This window comes from Pipistrellus kuhlii, unplaced genomic scaffold (genome assembly GCF_014108245.1).
Source record: "Pipistrellus kuhlii isolate mPipKuh1 unplaced genomic scaffold, mPipKuh1.p scaffold_m20_p_1, whole genome shotgun sequence".
NCBI lineage: Eukaryota > Metazoa > Chordata > Mammalia > Chiroptera > Vespertilionidae > Pipistrellus > Pipistrellus kuhlii.
This window is the reverse complement of record NW_023425404.1, coordinates 87,628,738-87,648,410: the sequence shown is the minus strand read 5'-3', so window position 1 is coordinate 87,648,410 and position 19,673 is coordinate 87,628,738. Positions and strand designations below refer to the sequence as shown.

At 53.2% G+C, this 19,673-nt stretch overlaps 2 protein-coding genes across 3 annotated transcripts in view; one reads left to right on the top strand and one right to left on the bottom strand.

Annotated features, from left to right (window-relative positions):
- The window catches only part of PEAK1 (pseudopodium enriched atypical kinase 1), a 715,824-nt gene that overhangs the window by 29,266 nt on the left and 666,885 nt on the right, over positions 1 to 19,673 (top strand). The gene's annotated exons all lie outside the window — the stretch shown is intronic.
- CSPG4 (chondroitin sulfate proteoglycan 4) overlaps positions 1 to 19,673 on the bottom strand; it is a 36,299-nt gene that overhangs the window by 3,019 nt on the left and 13,607 nt on the right. For both annotated transcript variants that reach the window (XM_036454626.2, XM_036454635.2), the window contains 8 exons: positions 13,391 to 13,554; positions 8,496 to 12,023; positions 6,852 to 7,334; positions 6,342 to 6,518; positions 4,339 to 4,537; positions 4,123 to 4,257; positions 3,845 to 4,011; positions 136 to 319 (listed from right to left, as the gene is read on the bottom strand). In XM_036454626.2, the coding sequence (XP_036310519.1) occupies positions 136 to 319; positions 3,845 to 4,011; positions 4,123 to 4,257; positions 4,339 to 4,537; positions 6,342 to 6,518; positions 6,852 to 7,334; positions 8,496 to 12,023; positions 13,391 to 13,554 (5,037 nt within the window). The remainder of the gene's footprint in view (positions 1 to 135; positions 320 to 3,844; positions 4,012 to 4,122; positions 4,258 to 4,338; positions 4,538 to 6,341; positions 6,519 to 6,851; positions 7,335 to 8,495; positions 12,024 to 13,390; positions 13,555 to 19,673) is intronic.

Here is a 19,673-nt window from a genome sequence, read left to right as displayed (position 1 = left end):
GACCTCAAAGCCTCTCTATCTGTCCACCCTCCCTATAACATCCCAGGTCCTGGGGCCTGACCCTGGTCTTGAGTCCACTTTTCTCTGGGCCTTTCCTAGTGTCTTCCTAACTTTGCCAGCCTATCATACTGTCACCTTTGTTCCTCCAGAGACGGCTGGGGCGCTGGGGACAGGCAGCCTCAAAAGATACAGTCACAGCAAGGGTGGTGGCTACATCAGGGGCAGGAGGTGAGGTCAGACGGAGCTTCAGAGTGTCATGGGCCTCCCAGAAGGGCTCAGCAGGCATCTTGTGCTCATATAGAACATTCCCGGCATATACCTGTGGGAGACCACGTCTGTTGGAACAAGGCAGGTCCAGCCCAGCAGTCCCCTCCCAGGCTGGCACCTCCCTCAGACCATCCCTGGATTATGGTGGTAGCCTCCTAGCCTCATTCTAGGCTCTCCCAGTTATGCCTGCCTCTGTGTCTGTAATGTGCACTCTCACTGTCTCAGGGGCCACCACTAGGCAGCCATATGGCAGACCCAGGCTTTGCCATCTTGGGCAACTCTCTTCTCTGAGCCTCTGGTGAAAGCAATATTCTACCTTACTTCTCCCAACAGAGGTCTTTCCTCTTTGCCCTGATCCCTGCCCCTCTTGCCTACTGAGTACTTTCCTCTTTTACCTTCTCCCCCCCTTCACCCCGTATGGTGTCAATTTTGTCCCAAATGGTTCATTCCCATCATTATGCAGCCATATTATTCTTTCTTCCACCTTAAAGAAAAAAACTTGATTCACTTTTCACATAAACATTTGCCACCTTCCTCTTGCTGTTCTTTGTAGCAAACTGCAAAAGAATAGCTTACGCTGCCCAGCTGGCGTGGCTCAGTGGTTGAGTCCAGGAGGTCATGTTCGATTCCTGGTCAGGGCACATGCCTGGGTTGTGAGCTTGATCCCCAGTAGGGGATTTAGGGGAGGCAGCTGATCAATGATTCTTTCCACTCACTGATGTTTCTATCTCTCTTTTTCTTTCCCTTCCTCTCTGAAATAAATAAAAATATATTTTAAAAAAGAAAAAAATAGCCCACACTCCCCCATGATGTTCAAAGTGTACTCCACCCAGACTCTGCTCCTATTCTGGCCAGGGGCACTAGTGGCCTCCGTGTTGTTAGATCCAATGGTGGGTTGTCAGGCCTCATCTCGCTTTGGATGCCATATGTGAGCATCCCTTTCTCTAATGCAACCTTTTCCAGGATGGCCCCTTGTCTTGGTTTTCTTCCTACCTTAGTAGTTGCTTCTTCACAGACTCTTTTGGTCCCTTCTGTTCTCCCCAACATCTATGACTTTGCCTTGAGATTCTTCTCCATCTACAGGCAGGCCCCACCTGCTCCCATTCAGTCCTCAATGCCAGCTATGTGATGATCCCCCTATGTGTATCTCCTACCCAGACTGCTCTCTCTGGAATCCCAGCCTCTCGTATCTATCTACGTTCTTGGCAGCTTCTTGGGGATGTATAGTGGACATCTCAAACTCTGCATGCACCATGCAGACCCCTGCCCTGCTCCCCTTTCCAGCCTCCCAGAGCGGAAGATAGCCGTTCTGTTCTTCCAATGGCTCAGGCCAAACTCTGGCATCGTCCCTGACTTCCCTCCTCTTCCCACACACCATCATCTCTGGCCTGGATTATGGTGATAGCTCTCCTAACCATGGCCTGCTTTGGCCCCTGCTCCCCTCCCCCTACATTTTGTTCTTAATACAAAAACCAGAATGAGCCTTTAAAAAGTAAGGTCATGTTACTCTTGCTCAGATTGTGCAATAGCTTATCATTTGACTACAGAGACCTCATTGTGACCCCATTACTCTTTCAACCTCTCCTATGACCTCCTTTCCTTAGCAAGTCCAGTCCAGCCAACCTGTGGCTTGCTAGGGCTGTCTGCATGTTAAACACCAGGCATATTCTTCATTTCCATAAAGAAGTTCCTCCCCCATTCTGATCCCAACGTGTTCTCTTGGCTTATCTTTTGTTTCTTCTTTTAGAAGACACAAAACTATTTTCATTCACTCAGAAAAAAAGGACTTGTGCATGGAAACTGATTGGCGTGGGAGACTTTAGGAGAGAAGGGTTGTGATGACTGGAGAGCACAGCCTATTTAAAGGGGTGGTGGCTTCTCAGCTGGTTGCTGCAAGAGGGAACACAGGTCTTTTAAAAAACTGAAAATTAGTGTGTTTTTATTTATTGAAATCTTCTTAAGGTTGTAGGTTGACCATTAATTAAAAAATATTAAGTGCATTGTGCAAGCTGTTGGCCAGATATGGCCTGCAAGGACAGCCAGATGTGACCATTGGCCTAGGCTGAAGGGTGGGCAGGAAGGAAATGAGGACCCCTGGGAGTAGAGGTGGGAGGCTGAATGCCTGGGTATAAGAGCATCTTGCATGGGAGGGGTCTGGTTGAGGGTGGGGGAGATCACAGGCAGAGTGGAGAGGGTCCCCGAGCTCTGGGAGCAAGCAGTGTCCTCTAGGGAAAGAAGATAGTGTCCTCTAACAGTCAGAAGGCACAATCCTACTTTGCTTCTTACTAGCCATGTGCTCTGAAGAACATCATCTGACCTCTGTGACCTTCAGATTTCTTATCTGCAAAATGGGACGCCTGTTCCCTGACAAACCCAGCTCAGAGTATTGTGGGGCAGTGGTGATGTCAGATATCACCAAGTCCTCCCCAGTCCCCTTCCCCAAGGGCAGATGGGTCTCTGCCATGCTCCTCTGCATGGCACTGCCAGCCCACCCCCTGTTGACTGTTCAACCTGGTCCTTCAGATTACTGGGATGTGGGGAGAAGCACTGTAGGGTGAGGGCAGGGCTCAGGAGGCCTAGTCCATTCCCTCCCACTCCAGGGTATCTGATGACAAAGACTCCGAGGGACTCAGGTGCACAGCTGCTGCAGCCTCCGGGCTACTGACTATTTCATTATAGGGAGGGGCAGGAAGAGGGCCATAGCAGAAGCCAGGGCTCCAAGAGAACCAAGAACCCAGGCCTAGTGGATGTTGATATGAGAGACCCAATAAATCTTTCCTATCACCATTAAAGACTCTCCTTTCCTGAGGCCTAAAAGCTCCCTACCTGCCCTGCCTTTGGGAGAACCAAGGCTTCCCTGGCACCTCTTGCACATAGAAGAGGTGTTAAGTGATGGCTGCTGGTACTGGTACTGTTAGCACAGAGCTCTGTGATCCCACCAGCCCTGTAGTCTGAGTGTTTACTGTTAGCCTCTGCTGTGTTTTAGGACAGCCATGTCCTGAAACTGCAGTGATGGACAGATGGCAGCTCTACTCCCCACTGGACCTACTCAGCTGCCTTCTGTCCACTCTCGTGCTCCCAGGACCCACTCTGTTTCTTGCTGGCTCCTGACCTGAGACCCAAGCTCATACATCTGTCCATAGGCCCAAATTGCCCATGGGAAGCCTCCATTCAAGGCTGCCTTCATCTCAAACTCCATCCCCTGAACCAAACACTGCCCCTCACCAGCCACTGGAGTGTATTAGTGTCTCTCCTCCCCCTTCCCCCCCTCAGTGCACACTTTCTAGCTCCTAGGGTCCAACTTCATTTTCCTTCTGGAAGCCAAGTCCCAGGACCTGATCCCTGTTCTGAGCCCCTGTCAACTTGACCTCTTGCATCCTTCTTTCTCATCATGGAGCACTAAGTCCCATTTGCCTTAAGGGCCCAGTGGCTCCTAGAGAGCAAGGCATGCATGGCCTGGATCAGAGGAGGTTTAGGGAATGTGCTGCCAACTATGCTGGGTCTGGTACCAGTATCCACGTGTGCCCATGGTGGAGTGGGTCCCCTGAGATGTGGCTGTAGAGAGTTGAGCCCTTACCTCAGCCTGAGTGAAGTTCATCAGGGCCTCCCCAGTGCTGCCCTGCTGGGTGTGGAACAGCCGGCCAAGCTGGGGGCCCTGCACCACCCAATAGAGCAGATGGTGAGGGTCTGTGCCTGTGCTGGAACTGGCTCTCATGTTCTTGCTGCTAAGCGGCTGGACAGATCCTATGAGAGGCAAAAAGGGCTGTCAGACTCAGACCAAAGGCCAGGGCAAGGCCTGTGACTTCTGGAGAGGCAGCTTAACCCTGATGTGCCACCCACATTTGGCAGACTCACCTGGGCAGACAGTTAGCGTTCGGCTGCCCTCCAGTGAAAGAAGCGGCTGCTTCTGGGCCATCACGTGGAAGAAGTGTCCAGGGGAAGTGTGCTTGCCATCAGAGAGGCTGAAGTGGAAGCCTCCATCCAGGGCTCCTGAGTGCAGATGTGGAATTGGGTATCACTGGTCCATGCTGGTACCCTGTCCTCAGGGTGTCCCCACATCTAAGCACCCACCTCTGTGTGAGAACAGCACAAGCCCACTGTCCAGCTGGGCCTGTGTGAAGCTGTGGGCCTCGGTGCCCAGTGTCGGCTGCAGCACTACTCGTCCATTGCTGGGCTGCTCGATGGTGTAGACCAGGTCCTCGGGCTCTGAATCGCCGTCTGTGCCCTTAAGGGCTGTCACAGGGATGGGCACAGTGCCCCCCTCCCACATCTGGGGACACAGGCCTGTGAAGGTTCTGCGCCCACCAATGGCCATTCTGGGCTCATCTGCACAAATGGTCCCACCCTATTTACTTTTCTCTGTTTCCCCAGGGACCCCATGCCCAGGCTTCCTGCTCCCATTTGCCCTAATCTTGACTGTTCCTCAAGGACAGCTCATGTCCCTCTACCTCAGGAAGCTTCCAGCTCTTACTCTCATAGGCTTCTCAACCCCAGAACCCTCCAAGCCTGGCCAACAGCACTGCTTAATCTGGTTGTCTCACCGGCAGGGCAGAGGTCTCCCTCAGACCCTCCATAGTGAGTCTGGGAGGCAGGGACTGAGAGCAGTAATTTTTGCCTGCCCAGGATATTTAGAAATGGTTTCCCCTTCCAGGTGAAGGAGGGGATGGGAGGCAGGGACAGCTGGAGAGGCTGATGGTTGGCCACCACCTTGAAGCACTGAAGCAGCACTGGGAATAGGGCAGTCACAAGCCTCAGTGGGTGGTGAGGCCTGCTGGATGTGGACTACCACTCCCTATGCTCAGAGCGAAGGGGAACCTCTCTCAGCCCTCCTACCTGCCAGCACGGCAGGATCCCATTCCCAGAGTCCTGTTTTTTTATTTTTTATTTTATTTAATATATTTTATTGATTTTTGTGTAGAGAGGAAGGGAGAGAGATAGAGAGTTAGAAACATCGATGAGAGAGAGAGTCATCGATCAGCTGCCTCTTGCATACCCCCTACTGGGGATATGCCTGCAACCAAGGTACATGCCCTTGACCGGAATTGAACCCGGGACCTTTCAGTCCCCAAGCCGATGCTCTATTCATTGAGCCAAACCGGGTTTGGCTCATTCCCAGAGTCCTGTTACATGTCCTGCTGGCTCAACAACTTGTGAGCAGTATTAGGGAAGGGTTTCCAAACCCAGAGAGCTGAGGTCTCTGGGATGCCTGGACTCCCTCCCCAGCCCCAGCTGACGCCTGCCAGAGCTCTAGAAGGAAGGCCACTATGGTTGGAGGCTCCTGGCATGAACACAGTGGACAGCACCACCTGGTGGCTGAGCTCCCACATAGCACTACCTGACTTCCCTAAGGGAGGGGGTTGGGAGGTGGAGGGTTGGTAGGGGGACAGCCCTTAGCATATACCCCACTTTTTGCTGGTCTCCCTACCACTGAGATGCTCCCCAATGCACATCCTATACCACAAAAATGCCCAGTGCTCATGTCACAGACAGCCTCTTTCGAAGCCTCCCATGCCTCCTGCTGACCCGGAGTCTACACCCTGTCCACCGCTGCCTTGCTGGGTGAAGCCACACCCTTTCTGTTCCACTAGTTTTGAGACCAAAGAGAAGTTTTGTCATCTGTCTGGGCTTCAACTTCCCCCTCTGCCCTCACATGGGGCACCACTGCTGTGCTCCATGTGAGGGCAGGGACTTGGGGAGCCAAACTGTGAAATTTACTTGCTGAGGGTGGAAGCTTAATGGCTCCTCACCTGGAGTCCATCCTTAAGTGCTTAAAAGAATTTCTTCAGGAATTCTGGTCCTAAGCCATAGAAAAACACTTCTGTTGAAAGTGAGCTCAGGAAAGAGCAGTGCCAAGTGTGGCCATTCTCAAGTTTGCCTCCTGCACTTAACAATTTTCCAAGAAGAAAACCTCACACCTGTGCTCTATTTTTAGTGCAATAGCTCTTCCCTCTTCCCAACAACCTAGTGAGGCATGTGACATTGTCCCTATTTTAAAGGGGAGGAAACTGAGGCCAAAGAGAGGGGGAAGCTTTGGTCTTTCTCAGGGGCGGGAGGTGGTTCTAGAATGCTCTTACCTGCAGGCCTGTGTTTGTGGTGAGGACAGGGGGTTGGTCGTTGACAGGCAGGATGGTGATGGCAAAGGATATGGGATGGCTCTGGCGGTCCAACTCTGAGGCATTAGCCACTAGGATGAAGCTGTCTGTCTGTGTCTCGCTCCCGTCATGAACATAGTGGATCAGCTGTTCTTCCACCTGCAGGCCAGCCCAGGGCTGGAGGTCAGGCTCAGCACCCTTTCTGCCCTGCCCTTGGGTGGGGGAGGAGCCTGAGTCCCTCAGCACTTCAGTTTCTGCAGGCGTAGACAGCCCTTTCTCCCCGAATAAAGGAATGAAGGAGTGAAGGAAATGGGATCGTCATTTCTATCTACCTGGTAAAGAAGGAATGAGGTAAGGCATCTGAAGCAAACATGCTCCATACAGATGGGCTCCATGTCTCCTCTCTTCACACCCCCAGTCTGGGCACCCCTAAGCTCCTTCACTCTGCCCCCAGAACTGGACTGTACCCCTGGGACCTCCCTGCCAGCATACCTCTCTCCAGGAGAAGGTGCTGAGGGTCCTGTTTTGAGGGTCTTCTTCTCTCCGCAGGGACCCGTGCTGGGGTGACTCTAACACCTGCAGAACAAGGCCTGGCAGCATGGGAAAGTAGGGCCCAGTGATGCGGAGCAGCGGAGGGGCCAGGGTGCAGGTGCCACCCTCGGGGACACTGAAGTTCTGTGCCTCCAGTGGGATGGTCGTGGTTAGCACCTCCAGCTCCATGTGAATACCCTTGAGGGGAGCACCCAGGCCTGAGGCCACATCCAGGGAGAAGGTATCACTCCAGAACTCAGGGCGGGAATGCAGGTACAGGACCCTGCCCTCATCCACGGCCTCCTGAGAGAAGCTCTGCACGGGATTCAAGCTGGGCGGCTCGGCTGCAGGGGTGGCGTGAGGCAACATCACCAGGTAGCCAGCACTTGGTGGGGTCTTCACTGAGAACACAATGTCTGCGGGTGGCACTGTCTCCTGGGCTGCCTGGTTAACAGAGGGTCACAGGGACTCACCACAGGCACAGGGGAGGTCGTCATGACCTCTGAGACATACTCCCTGAGATGTAGACAATTATACATCCTCAGATTCAATGACATAGACACATAATTTTACCAAATACTGACGTGTGAATAAAGACACACAATCATCCCACATGTAACACACACACACACACACACACACACACACACACACACGCTGCCCTGCCCCCACTATTATCACTTCTTACCACCAGAGAGCGCCCCATTCTTTTTGAGGCACAGACACTAAGACACTATAGGCTCCATGGAACTTGCAGACCCTGACCAGATCAAGGACTGCTAGGTGCTCCCTCATCTGATTGTCAACCCCCAAGTTCACATCCTGGATTCTGTGTCTTTGCCTGGACTTGTCTCTCTGCCTGTAATATGGTCCCCCCCCCCCCATTTCCTGCTAATTGAAACCCCAGATTCTTCAAAGCCTGGCTCAGATGCTGCCTCCTCCAGGGCAAAGACAGCCTGATGCCCTATATATATATATATATATATAATCACATTCTGACAAAAGCCCAGAGAGCCAGAACCACAGGGGCTCAGAAATTGACAGTGTAGGAGAATAAGGTCCAGAAACGGCAAGAGACTGGCCTGAGAATCACAAAGCAAGTCAGTGGGCCTGCTGGGAGGCCTGTGGTTGCTCTGGGAGGTTCTCAGGGGTTCAGCAGCTCTCTTCAGACCAGGAGTCCTGGTCTGAGGTCTGGGAAAAGAGCTGAGGACATGGGAGCCTGAGGACCAGCTAAGTCTGTCTCCAAGGCCTGTAGTCCTCAAAATTTGTGTCCAAGAAAACCCTCCAAAGAACTTATTGTTACTATAATATAGATTCTTAGGCTCAACTTCAGAGATATTGTGGCAGGAGAGGGGTCCAGAAACATGCATGGTTAACCACGCACGTACACATATGCACATAACATGTGGAGGTACACACAATGCACAGGTAGCTTTATGTACAACAAATCCCCCAGAAACTCTTGGTAACACAACATGGATATGTACAGGAGCATACCCAAGGCATGTACACACACCTGACCCAGAAGCCACCACAGGCATACCAGAAACATCCAAGCACGCACAGCATGAAGGCCCAAATGCTGCTCATCCCCCAGCCCTTTACCTCCAGCTGATCCTTGCTGATCTTAGCTGCCTCTCCTTGGAAGACATAGACCTTCTTGTGCTGGACCAGGTGCAGTGGGGCCAGTGGCCCCTCTAAGGCAATGGTCACTTGTAGGGTGGCATCTGTGTGCATAGGCCCTGCATCCACAGAGAAGGCCAGGGTGTCATGGGGGCTGAGGCTGCCGTTGTGGCTGTAGAGAACTACTCCATTCAGCAGATCCTGCTGAAAGAAGGCTGTGGCTGGCTGGCCTGCCCGGAGCAGCTGCCCCCAGTGTGGACCAGCTGTGACATGATAGTGAACCTCATCCCCACTGCGGATGTCTAGGTTGGTGTCCAGGTGGAGTACAACTGTGTCGATGGTGCCCTGGCCTCCTTGAGGGACCACAAGACTAGAGTTATTGACCACACGGAGGTAGGGCTCTGAGGCCTGCACTTCAAGCAGTGTAGTGGCCTGGTGCTGCCCATCAGACACCTGTAGCTGGATCCAGCCGCGGTCAGCCCCAGAGTGCACGAATAGTACTCGCTTCTTCCTGAGGTCCTCCTGAGTAAAGCGGTAGATGGGCTGCATGGGGTCATCCACAGCCACAATACTGCCAAAGAGGAGGTCCTTGCGGGTCAGCACCAGTTGGGCATCAGTAAAGCCAGAGTCGGCATCACTGAAAGCCACATCATCTGTAGTGAGTAGTCGCTGCCCACCCCGGGCTACATGGAAGATGCGGCTGATGGTCTGCACGGGGGCGTGGTCATTCACGGGCTGGATGGCCACTCGGAAGACACCACGTACCTCCTCCCAGGCCATGCCACCGCTGCCCTCCCCCTGGCGGGTGGCTACAAATGGGATGTCATCTTCTGTGGTCTCAGAGTCATCATGCTGGTACACCAGCCGGCCAAGCAGCAGGTCCTCATTGGTAAAGGATGTCACCATGATGGCCTTGTCTTGTGTTCCCTGCCATGCCAACCTCCCATGGCGGGGCTGCTCCATGACCTCGTAGAGATAGCTGGCATTGTTGAGACTCTTGACGAAGAGGTGGTCAGCGGAGAGGATAGCCTCACCACCTTCAGGGACTGAGAGGAGAACATTGGTGAGGACAGGAGCATCTGGGTCACCACCAATATGGATGGGGAAGGCGTAGAGTGGGGAGAAGTGTGGCGGAGCTGTGACACGGAAATGGAAGACATCCTCAACCACCTCTGAGGCACGTGCAGTGGCCCTGTAGGTCACCCTACCAGCTTGCAGGTCATCTTGGGTGAAGCCCTGACCTTCTGATAGCCGCATGCCCTCAAGTCGCAGATTACCTTTCTTGGGGGCCTGAACTACTTCATAGTGAAAAGCAGTGGGGCTTAGGCCTGCCTCCTCCAGGGTGGCCTCCAAGTGGGCTGTGGTAAGGGCCTCTTGCCGGGTGTTCTGAGTGTGCAGTGGCTCCAGTCGCAGCAGCCACACGGTGGCTCTCTGGATTGTCACTGGGAAGGACAGATTGCTTAGGGTCTCCTGACCCACCTGCACCTCCAAGGTCAATCTCTCCACCATGTCCTCAGCATGGTGCTGCGGGTCGGTGCTTAGGTACCTCACGCGGCCCTGTTCCAAGTCCCGCTGGTGGAAGGCCTGCGTGGCCCACCATTCTGCACCCTCTGCTCCGCCTGATCCCTGCTTCTGCAGCTCCCCGAACTGCAGGGCTCCAGTGACTCGGAATAGCACACTCACATCCTGCCCTACAGCATTTGTTTCCACTGACAAGTTAGTGGGCAAGACCAGTGCAGCAGAGCCCTGGGCCAGGCGCAGACCTGTGTTGTGGCGGATCTGAATGGCTGGCCGGACAGCCACCACCTTCAATGTGGCCAGGGAGCTGGCCTGCATCCCATCGCTGACGCGGAAGATGAGGTCCTGGGCAGGCCCGCCACTGTGGACATAGACAAGGCTGCCTGCCTCCAGTTCCTGGCAGGAGAACTCAGTTGCTGGCTCCCCGGGTTTGTCTCGGCGTTCCACGGGGCCAGTAGTCAGGAGCTGGAAGGTAAGACCCTCACAGGTGGAGTCTGGGTCATAGGCCTGGAAAACCTCGGGCCCCAGTGGCTTCTGTGTGTGTTCCAGGATCACCATGAGGCTGCCATGTGGGAAGATGACACGGGGCGGATCATTGACAGGGTTTATCTGGATGGGCAGAAGGTAAGTTTGGCCCCTCCGAAGGCAGGAGGGCACGGGCCCCTGAGCCGTCACTGACACCTCCAGCACCAGCTGGTCGGAGGGGTCCTCAGAGCCATTGTGGATGAAGCGGGCCTTGCGGTTCACCACATCTAGGAGAGTGAACATTTGCCGAGTCCGCGTGCCCGGAATGTCCAGCTCTAACTTGCCGTGGCGCGGTTCACGGCTCACACTGAACAGCACCTGGGATTTGCGCAGCTCAGCCTCTCTCAGGTCCAGAGTTGGCTGCACATGCCGCCATTCAAGCCAGGCTGTGCCACCCTCAGCCACCACTAAGGGGCTGATGGTCAGCAGTTGGGTGAAATTGTCAAAGATAGGAGGCAGCCCGGGTTCAGGCACACAGGGCTCAGGCAGCTCCATGGCTGGCCAGACTTCTGGTGCCAGGGTGGAGAAAACTTCGTAGGGGCCATAAGCATCCTCCTCGTATTCATCTTCCTCAGGCCTGCAGCCAGCCACCATGCTGCGAGTCAGCCAGGCCTCCTGGAGCCCCCACCTCTGGCCATTGATGCTGAGGTCCTCCATGCAGCCCACTAGGGAGACACTGACAGCCCCCACTGCCAGGCCCAGGCGGTGTTCCTGGAGGTGGTGAGAGGCCTCTGCATCTAGGCCCCCAAGGAGAAGACTGCCACGTGGCTCCAGGTAGCTGAGGACCCCCCGGTTGGAAGTACGTGTTGGGTACTGGTCCACGGAGATTTCCAGCTGGTGAGCATCTATGTGGACACTGACCTCGTGGGGCTGCCCATCGGCCACAGGCACACCATTGTGGAGCAACACAGTGCCCTTGCCTTTCTCCACCACAGCTCGCAGGTGGCCCTCAAATATATCCAAGTAGATGAATTGCCCATGCTGACCACCTGCCTGGAAGGCCAGGGGTGCCTGCTGGCTCCTTGTGATGAGCGTAAACTCCAGGGTGCCTTCATCCCGAGTGCTCCAAGGAGGGAAGGCTGCCAGTGAGTGGGGCCCAGAGAAGCCCAGGGCCACATCGTCACCAGCAGAAAACTCTTCAGCACAGCCCTCATGCACATCTGGGGTTAGTGGCTGAAGGAGGCTGTGGCCATTGAGGGTGGCTGCATGGAGGCAACCCCTCAGAGGTCGGCTGGTTCCCCTCAAGTAGGGCAGGCCCAGGCTTCCAGTGCCCCCCACAAAGAGCCCATAGGGGACCTTCAGAGGCCCCCCTGTGACTGGGGCTGACGTGTTGAGGTGCCCATCGACTGACAACCAGGCCCAGCCACCTGACATTGTTAGCCCCACTGTGTGGAGGACGGAGTCACTCAGCAGCATCTCTGATGGGGTCTGCAGCCTCAGTTCCTCCTGGCCTAGGACAAGTTTGACCTGAGGAGAGATGGGGAGTAGGGGAGGCAGCCATGTGAATCTACCACTTTTGCTGGAAAAACATAGTTGATCCCTAGGGCCTAGGACAAGGTCTTCTCATGCCACCTCTCTCTACTTCCTGTCATCTCTTATTTTCCAAACACTCACCAGAGTGATCCCTATGAGGCCTGGACAGCTTCTGGGCTCTGATATGAGTCAGATGTGGCTCCTATCCACAAATAACATATATCTAGAGGATGCTCTCCTAGACATTCAATCTGGATTTAAAAAAAACCTGTTCCCTCTTTCCTTGGCTGAGACATGCTAGAAAAATTACTTTGGAATATAAAAGATTCCATCATGGGCACCTGGGAACTCCTTGCTGAGGACCCTGAGTGGGGCAAACAAAGCAGCCAGGCTCACTATTCAGGGATGGGGAGCCCAACCAGAGGTTCTGCATTGTGACAGTTTAGTAAGTAAAGCTCCATGACCTGAAGTGAGGGGAGATCCTTAGGGAGAGAAGAGGGACATGGTTCTGTCTCCAGGACACTGACAACAGAACTGACTCTGATGCAGTGCTCCCACAACCAGAAGGCAGAACAGGTCTTAGCAGAATAGGGGAACTGAAAGAGCACTATTAATGAGACCTTGGCAGTCCAAGTATGGAGTACCTCTGTAGGGGTGTGGCCTTATTGCATCTGGCAGAGAGGAAGGCTATACCAGGCAAGGTTTAATAGTGATATCTTATGGCAGCGAGAAACAATGGCAGCAGCAGTTGGATTGATGGTGATAGTCCTCTCCTCAGTGTGGCCTGGAATAAGCTGACTCTCATTTGGACTAAGAACTTGGGCTCTCAGACTCTTCATGGTTAGGGAGAAGCCTCAAGAGAGAGCCAGAGAAATTCTTGCTAATATAGCTTATAGCGACTTGAAGGATTAAATGGAAAAACGAGGAAGCTGTGGCAGTACTGTTGTTACCATCATCTACAGACAGACATGACTGTTGCTATGCGGAGCCCAGGTGATCTCTGGGTGGGGTAGGGGTTGGGGGAGGGAGAAATGTCCATGCCGAGACTTCAAGGAGAGACTAGTGTTAGACAGGTGCAGGGAGTTGGCGAGAAAACACCTGGCAGCAAGAGACCATAGATAACCAGGTAACTGAAAGCCATTGGAGTAATCAGCACCTAAAGGCCAGCTAGCGTTGTGGTAAGAAGTGAGGTTGGAGAACAGGAGGGCAGAGCAAGTTCATGAGGGACTCACAGCTTTTGGGATTCTTGTCCATCTCACAGTGGATAACTTGAGACCCCAAGGTGAAAATGACTTGCACAAGGTCACATAGCTGATTAGGGGCCATTGAAAGCTAGAGTTCAGCAGGGAGATGTCACTGACCTGCAGGTGTCCAGAATTGAGCTGCAGGAGGAGGTGGTCAGCTGGGCCTGCTGCCAGGAGAAGCAGGGCTTCACTCTGGGATGTGGAGAACTGTAGCTGTAGGTCTATGTTGGTCAGAACTGTGGCCACTAACACCTCCAGGTGGTTCTCACCGAAGAAGGAGGCTGTGTGAGAGAGGGAGTCTTAGTCAAATCTCAGACCCTTGCCTGGAGGAGGACAGGTGCTACAGATTGAATATATAGGTTGCAGGGAAAGGTTTCATGCTGTCCATGGGCCTCAGCCAGATCCCAGCACCTGCTTGGTCCTGGCCCCAGAAGGTACCTAGCCTAGATTTTGTCTCTGAAGAAAGCCCAATCCAGCAATTTTAAGCAACTTAGGTCTCTTCTTCAGAGGTTCCTGGAGCCAAGGGCCTCTACTAGCAATGGCTCTCTTCCCCTTAGCCCCAGCAGAATATGGGTCTGGCTCCTCCTTGGTCCAAAGGGAAACCATCACTGGTGTGATCACCTGTCTGGTGGTCACAAACCTCAGGACTGGAGTTCCAGAACCATCTTTAACCCTCAACTGATCCCTGTTCAAATTCTTTCTCCTAAGTACCCTTACACTTTGTCCACTTTCCATGCTATGCCAAACCTCTGTGGGTTGGTTGGGGCCTGATGGGTGTTGCTATCAGGCAGTTCACCCATCTTTGCTTTTCTCTTGGGCCATGCTCTCAGCTGCTTTTGGGTGTGGGAAGAGGCAGCTTGTTGGATCTGAGTCCACAGAGAAGCAAAGGTTTTAAGGCCAGATGCAGGCCATGTGCAGTGCTAGACCCCAAATGGGCCAAAACTTCCTGCATCACCCCATGTTGCATCCTGCTGTAGAGCTATTATTGGTCCCTGGTGAGCAGTCAGATCCGGTCCCATTGTTTGCGAGCCAGGGATGACAACAGCTGAGCTCTCTAAGGCAGGGTCTGAGGCTGAAGACAAGGCTCGGGAGGAGCTGAGGGTCTGCTGGGCAGGCCAGTGGGTCTCCCAAAGCAGCAGGGGTTTCATAGCGTTAGTGGTCATTGTCAGGGTCCGTTTTGTCCCATCCTGGGACACCTCCTCTTTTTAAGTTGCCATCTCCTTCCAGGCAGTTTCCTCAAATTAGCCTCTCTTGCCCTCCAACTTGCTGCCACAATTTCTGGTCTATTCCTTTGTGGAGATTAGGGTAAAAAATAACTTTGAGTTTGTCCCCCAGATGTCCGAGCCTGGGAGAGGCAGACAGTAATGGTTTAAAAAGATGATTCATCTCTGTTGGGCTTCCCTTAAACCCCATGTGAGTGAATAAGGCTAATGGCATGATAGGGGTGGTCTAGCACCAGCTATAATATATTCCTAACAGTCCCTGGCCAACCGGAGCCAGCTGATGTGTGCCTGAAAAAACAGCCACTGGAGGAGTCTGAGGCATGTATTCCCTACAGGCTGCCAGCACTATGCCAGGGATGTCCAAGGATAATGCTCTTCCACTTGGGCTGAGCTTACAACCCATATAGTCATCTCCTTTGCTGGCACTTGATAGAAACAACAGAAGCCTTTGATTGGGAAGTTAAAGGAATCAAATAAGAACTTTAAAATCACCTGAGAACATGGCCCATTAAGCCCAGCAGGGCCAACAGACCTTGATGCTGGTAAGGGACAGGTCAGGGGACTGGCAGGTAGCGGGCACCTGTGGGCAACTTACCTGCAAGGACATTGATTCTTAAGAACAAAATGCAGCACACTATACTGAGGGCAACCATGAGGTGGGGCACATGGCCACTGCAGAACAGGGCCACCAGAGCTCATAGCGGCTGGCAATAGCTGATTGTAAATTTTTAGGAATTTTGTTAGCCAGGTGATGTTGCCTAGTGAGAATATTTATACCACGTAAAGAGGCCAAAACCACAAACCAGGGCTCCCTCTCTCCCAGAGAACCTGTTGCTGAACATTTACCTGTCTACTACCCACAGGGAGAGGGCCAATTTCTCTCCCCTATTGGAATGAAACACCCATCGTACTCCATTTTGCTAAAGGTGGATATAAATCTGTTGGGGCCTGGCCAGTGTGGCTCAATGGTTGAGCATTGACCTATGGGCCAGGAGGTCACGATTTGATTCCTGGTCAGGGCACATGCGAGGGTTGCAGACTCAATCCCCAGTGTGGGGCATGTAGGAGGCAGCAGATTAATGATTCTCTCTCATCATTGATGTTTCTCTCTCCCTCCCTTCCTCTCTGAAATCAATACAAATATATTTAAAAAATAAATTTGCCAGCACAATCAAGGTCAGGGCTCTGGATTAAGCAGGAACTGCAGTAGACGGCTGGCTCTAACCAACCTGCCTCCAGTGCCCTCCCAGCAGGCAGTTTGGTCTGGTTCTCCAGACCCAAGTGGGAGGGCAGCAGGATGTACTAGTAGAGGTACTTTCCAGAGACTGGAGGCTGAATGGGCTCATTGAGGGCCTGGACTCTGCTGTTTCCAGTGGGGCCAGGGAGGGAAAGGCTCACACAGCAGCCTTGTGCTATGCTGGGAGTTCACAGACCAGGCAGCCCCTCCACCCTATTCCAACAGAGGCTTCTGAGGCCTTGCTGGCCAGGGTTTTGGAAACTCTGACAGTCCATGCCCCCCTTGCCCCCAATCTCGCTGCCTCTACTTTCTGTTCTTCTTCTGCCCCTTACTGTCTCTGATGGCTGCAGCTGTAAGAAACTAGAATCTCTGTCCCGGGGAGAGGGCAGTTGGAGAGGGTATTTGAATGAATAGGTGGTGCAGGATAAAGAAGTAATAAGTAGAAGTCAATCCCAAAGGGCTTCCTAGGGGAGATAAAGGTGGTATAGAGGAGCAGAGAGGGAGGGAAATGTGCAGCAAGAACAAGGACAAGTGAGCGACCTACAGGAACATATAGGCTCGGGAATGTTGGAGGAGAGGAAGCATTAGAACTGTCTGGAGATCTCCCCTTGATTCTCTTGGATCAAGAAGACCCATGATTCATCTAAATACCAGCTCAGGCCTGCACAGCTGGAGAAGGGCCCATGCTAGGTAGGGTTGGAGGCTTGATCCCCAGTGTGCGGTGTACAGGAGGCCTCCCTCCCAGTCACCATTTTGTAAAATGGGCTCTCCTTCCAATCCTTTCTCCTCCTGTCTGTTGGGATTAGTCCTGGAGGTCTCTCCCCCATCCAGAGGTTTGCTCTCTAACATGGGTGTGCAGAGAGTTCATGCTGTGGGCTGCCTGAGTGGTGCCAAGCTTTCAGAATGGTGGGAGCAGGATGCTCCACAGGGTCAGGAGGATAAGTGAAGGAGCAAGAAGAGTCCCACTTGTATGAGTTTCTCTGCCTAGAAGAAGGCACATAGGTGAGTGTCCAGAGTTATACAGTGCATGTGTGTACAAGTATGTGGGTGGCTGCTGGGGGTGTGTTTTGGATTTGCATAAGGCTGCGTGTCTGTGCGTGTGTGTGTGTGTGTGTGTGTGTGTGTGTGTGTGTGTATGTGTGTTGGGGGTGAGGTGGGGGTAGCTGGGAGCCTCCAGAACAGAACAGTGATTGTGCCGAGGCCTGTCTTGTCCCTCAGTGCCCACCCACCATGACTTGGCTGAGCCTGGCTCCGTGAAAGGGGCCCTGTGTTCCTGAAGGGTTTCTGCCCCTCCTCTTTGGCACCCATCCATCTAAGTGGTTTACTGAAGGTGGAGAAGGCCCATAACACCCCACCCTTCCTGCCCATGAACAGGGCACTGCTGTCTGTGCCCAGGGCTGGGCAGCTCCATCCCTCTTCCTGAGACAAGGGCTGGGAGCACAGAAGGAGCTTGTGTCCTTCCCTACCAAGTCCCTTCTCACATGGGGAGATGAAGCCTAGGCCAAGGGCCTCTAGCAAGCCACCCTCTGGCAGGGCACAGGTATGTGGGCATCTTCTGGTTTTCTGGGGACACTCCTAGGACCTTTATGAATGGGAACCTGGCTCCTGCTCCTGGGGGATGCTAACCCTGAGGCTTACTTCCATTATGATGCCCATGTGTCTGCCTATCAACAGGCTCTTGGGACAAGGGGCAGAGTATGTGCATGTAAGGCTGCCGACCACCTCCCAGGCTAGGCACAGGTCTCAAACATGGTGCCTTTCCAGTTGGGGCGAGGGTGGAGGGGTAGGCTGCTGCAGACCCTGCTTCTTCTGAGTCCTTAGGTATAGGCTAGTCAGACTGTCTCTCCTTGGCTCTATCTTGGCTCTTGAGCCATCCTGCTGCCTGTCTCTGCCTTTGTTTTTTCTCATTTCTCTCTGCTTTGTCTTTGCCTCCCTTCTTCCCTCTGTCTCATTCGGGTTGTATCTGGGAACATCATCCTTGCTCCAGAACAGTCTAAAGAGTCTGGCCTGGGACCTTTTGTCTTATCAGTCCTGGGTCCCCACTTCCTAGGTTGGGGGTTCCACAATATCAAAATTCTTTGTAGCCCTGCCTGCAGTAGGAGGATTTGGCTTCCATTTCTTTGAACACTTGAGACCCCAGAGGAGAAGCTATTTGACAGAGAGAAGCAGAAAGCCTGCAGTTCTGGCCCTGCCACCTGTCTGGGCACCCCCACCAGCACCTCACGCCTCCCTGGCAATTGATTCCTTGTGCCTGCTCCTGCCACATTCCTGGTCGCTTGGGGGCAGCCAGGCAGTCCCACAGCTGCATGCGTCATGGGCAGCAGCAGCATTCCTGGGTGTTTGCTGCTGTCTGACTTTATAAGGGAGAAAGTTTGGGAGCTGAGAGTTGCTGGGCAGGATGGCCAGTGGGGAGAGCCTAGGCACACAGTCAAGTGTGGATGGTGGGAGAGCTGGGTGTGTGCTGCTGAGGAAGGACTTATTGGTACAGAGACAGCAGGAGCTGAGATGGATGGTGAGAGAAAGCAGAACCTCATTCATCCACAAATACAATATTGGAATGATAGGGATGTAGGAGAACCAACCTAGGAAAGACAGAAAGCCTGAGAAAGATATTAAAACTGAGAATGGGCCCTAGCAAGTTTGGCTCAGTGGTTAGAGTGTTGGCCTCTGAACTGAAGGGTTTGATTCTCCTCAAGGACACATACTTCGGTTGCAGGCTCTATCCTGGCCTCTCATGTGGGAGGCAACCAGATGATGTGTCTCTCTCTCTATCTCCCTCTTTCCACTCTCTCTAAAAATCAATGGAAAAATATCCCCAGGTGAAGATTAACAACAAAAACAACAACAACAAAACACACCTGAGAATGTAAAATAAAGACCCTTCCTCCACAAAGGCTGAACTCAGGGGTCCAGACTGAGGCCTGAGGGAAATGGGGAAGGAAAAACCCAAGAGAGATGGAGAAGGCAGGATGTCGGCAGTGAGTCTGCTGCTGTGGACAGGAACAAGGAGGGTGAGGAGGGGACACCCTACAAGCCAGTTGGGGACAAAGGAGTTCCTGCTCCAGGTAAAGCTGGACTCTTCCACCATGGGTGACAAATCCTGGTTCCAGATACAGGGTAGGGAGGGGGTAAGGTTGGGAGGGTCCTGCAGGGGAGTCCGAAGAGTGGGATATTCTGGGAGTGTCAAAGAAAGGGTGAAGGGTCCTTTGTCTTCCTGGGTGTCTTTGTGAATGGCCCTGTGTGAGAGCAGAGATGGGCCAGGTGGCCTTCCCTTGTAGCTGGGCCCTCCCAATATTCTGCTGCCCAAGCCAGAGAACCTCTAATGAGGCTGGGGTAGGGAAGTTTCCTCTGAATTAAAACCTGATGGGGCTGATGTTCCCTATGCTGCTCCCGCCCATTGCAGAGTTGGGAGAAATGTACTGGTATGAGAACTCAGTCCCACGGAGCAGCGCAGACCCTAACCCTTGCACAGTGGGTAGTGGAGGAAGTGAGTGCAGAACAAGGGAGGATTGGGTGTGGTGGGCCCAACCTGTCTCAATACTGGACCTGTCACCTGGAAGATGCTCAAGCACCTGGCACCCTCAGTGCTCATTACCTGTGTCCTTGGTTCCAGATGGAGTCCATAACCCAGGGCTATTTAAGCATGCTCAAGGCATGGCCATAGGAACAACAGTAGATTAGTTCAAAGTCCTGGAGAACTTAAAACAGTGACCATTCTTGTTTCTCTTAGGAGACAATAGCTTGTCCCAGTAGAGTGTCGGAATCACTGAGGGTAGGCTGTTGGAGAGGCTCCTGTACCTGTGGCAAACCCCTGTCTTTACATCTCAACACTACAGAGACCTTAGCTGTGGTTCCTATTCCTCCTCACTTTGAGGACTCTTGACCACAAGACTCACTTTCAGGGTACTTGACCTTGTGTTTGGTTGCCAAGGAGTTCAGG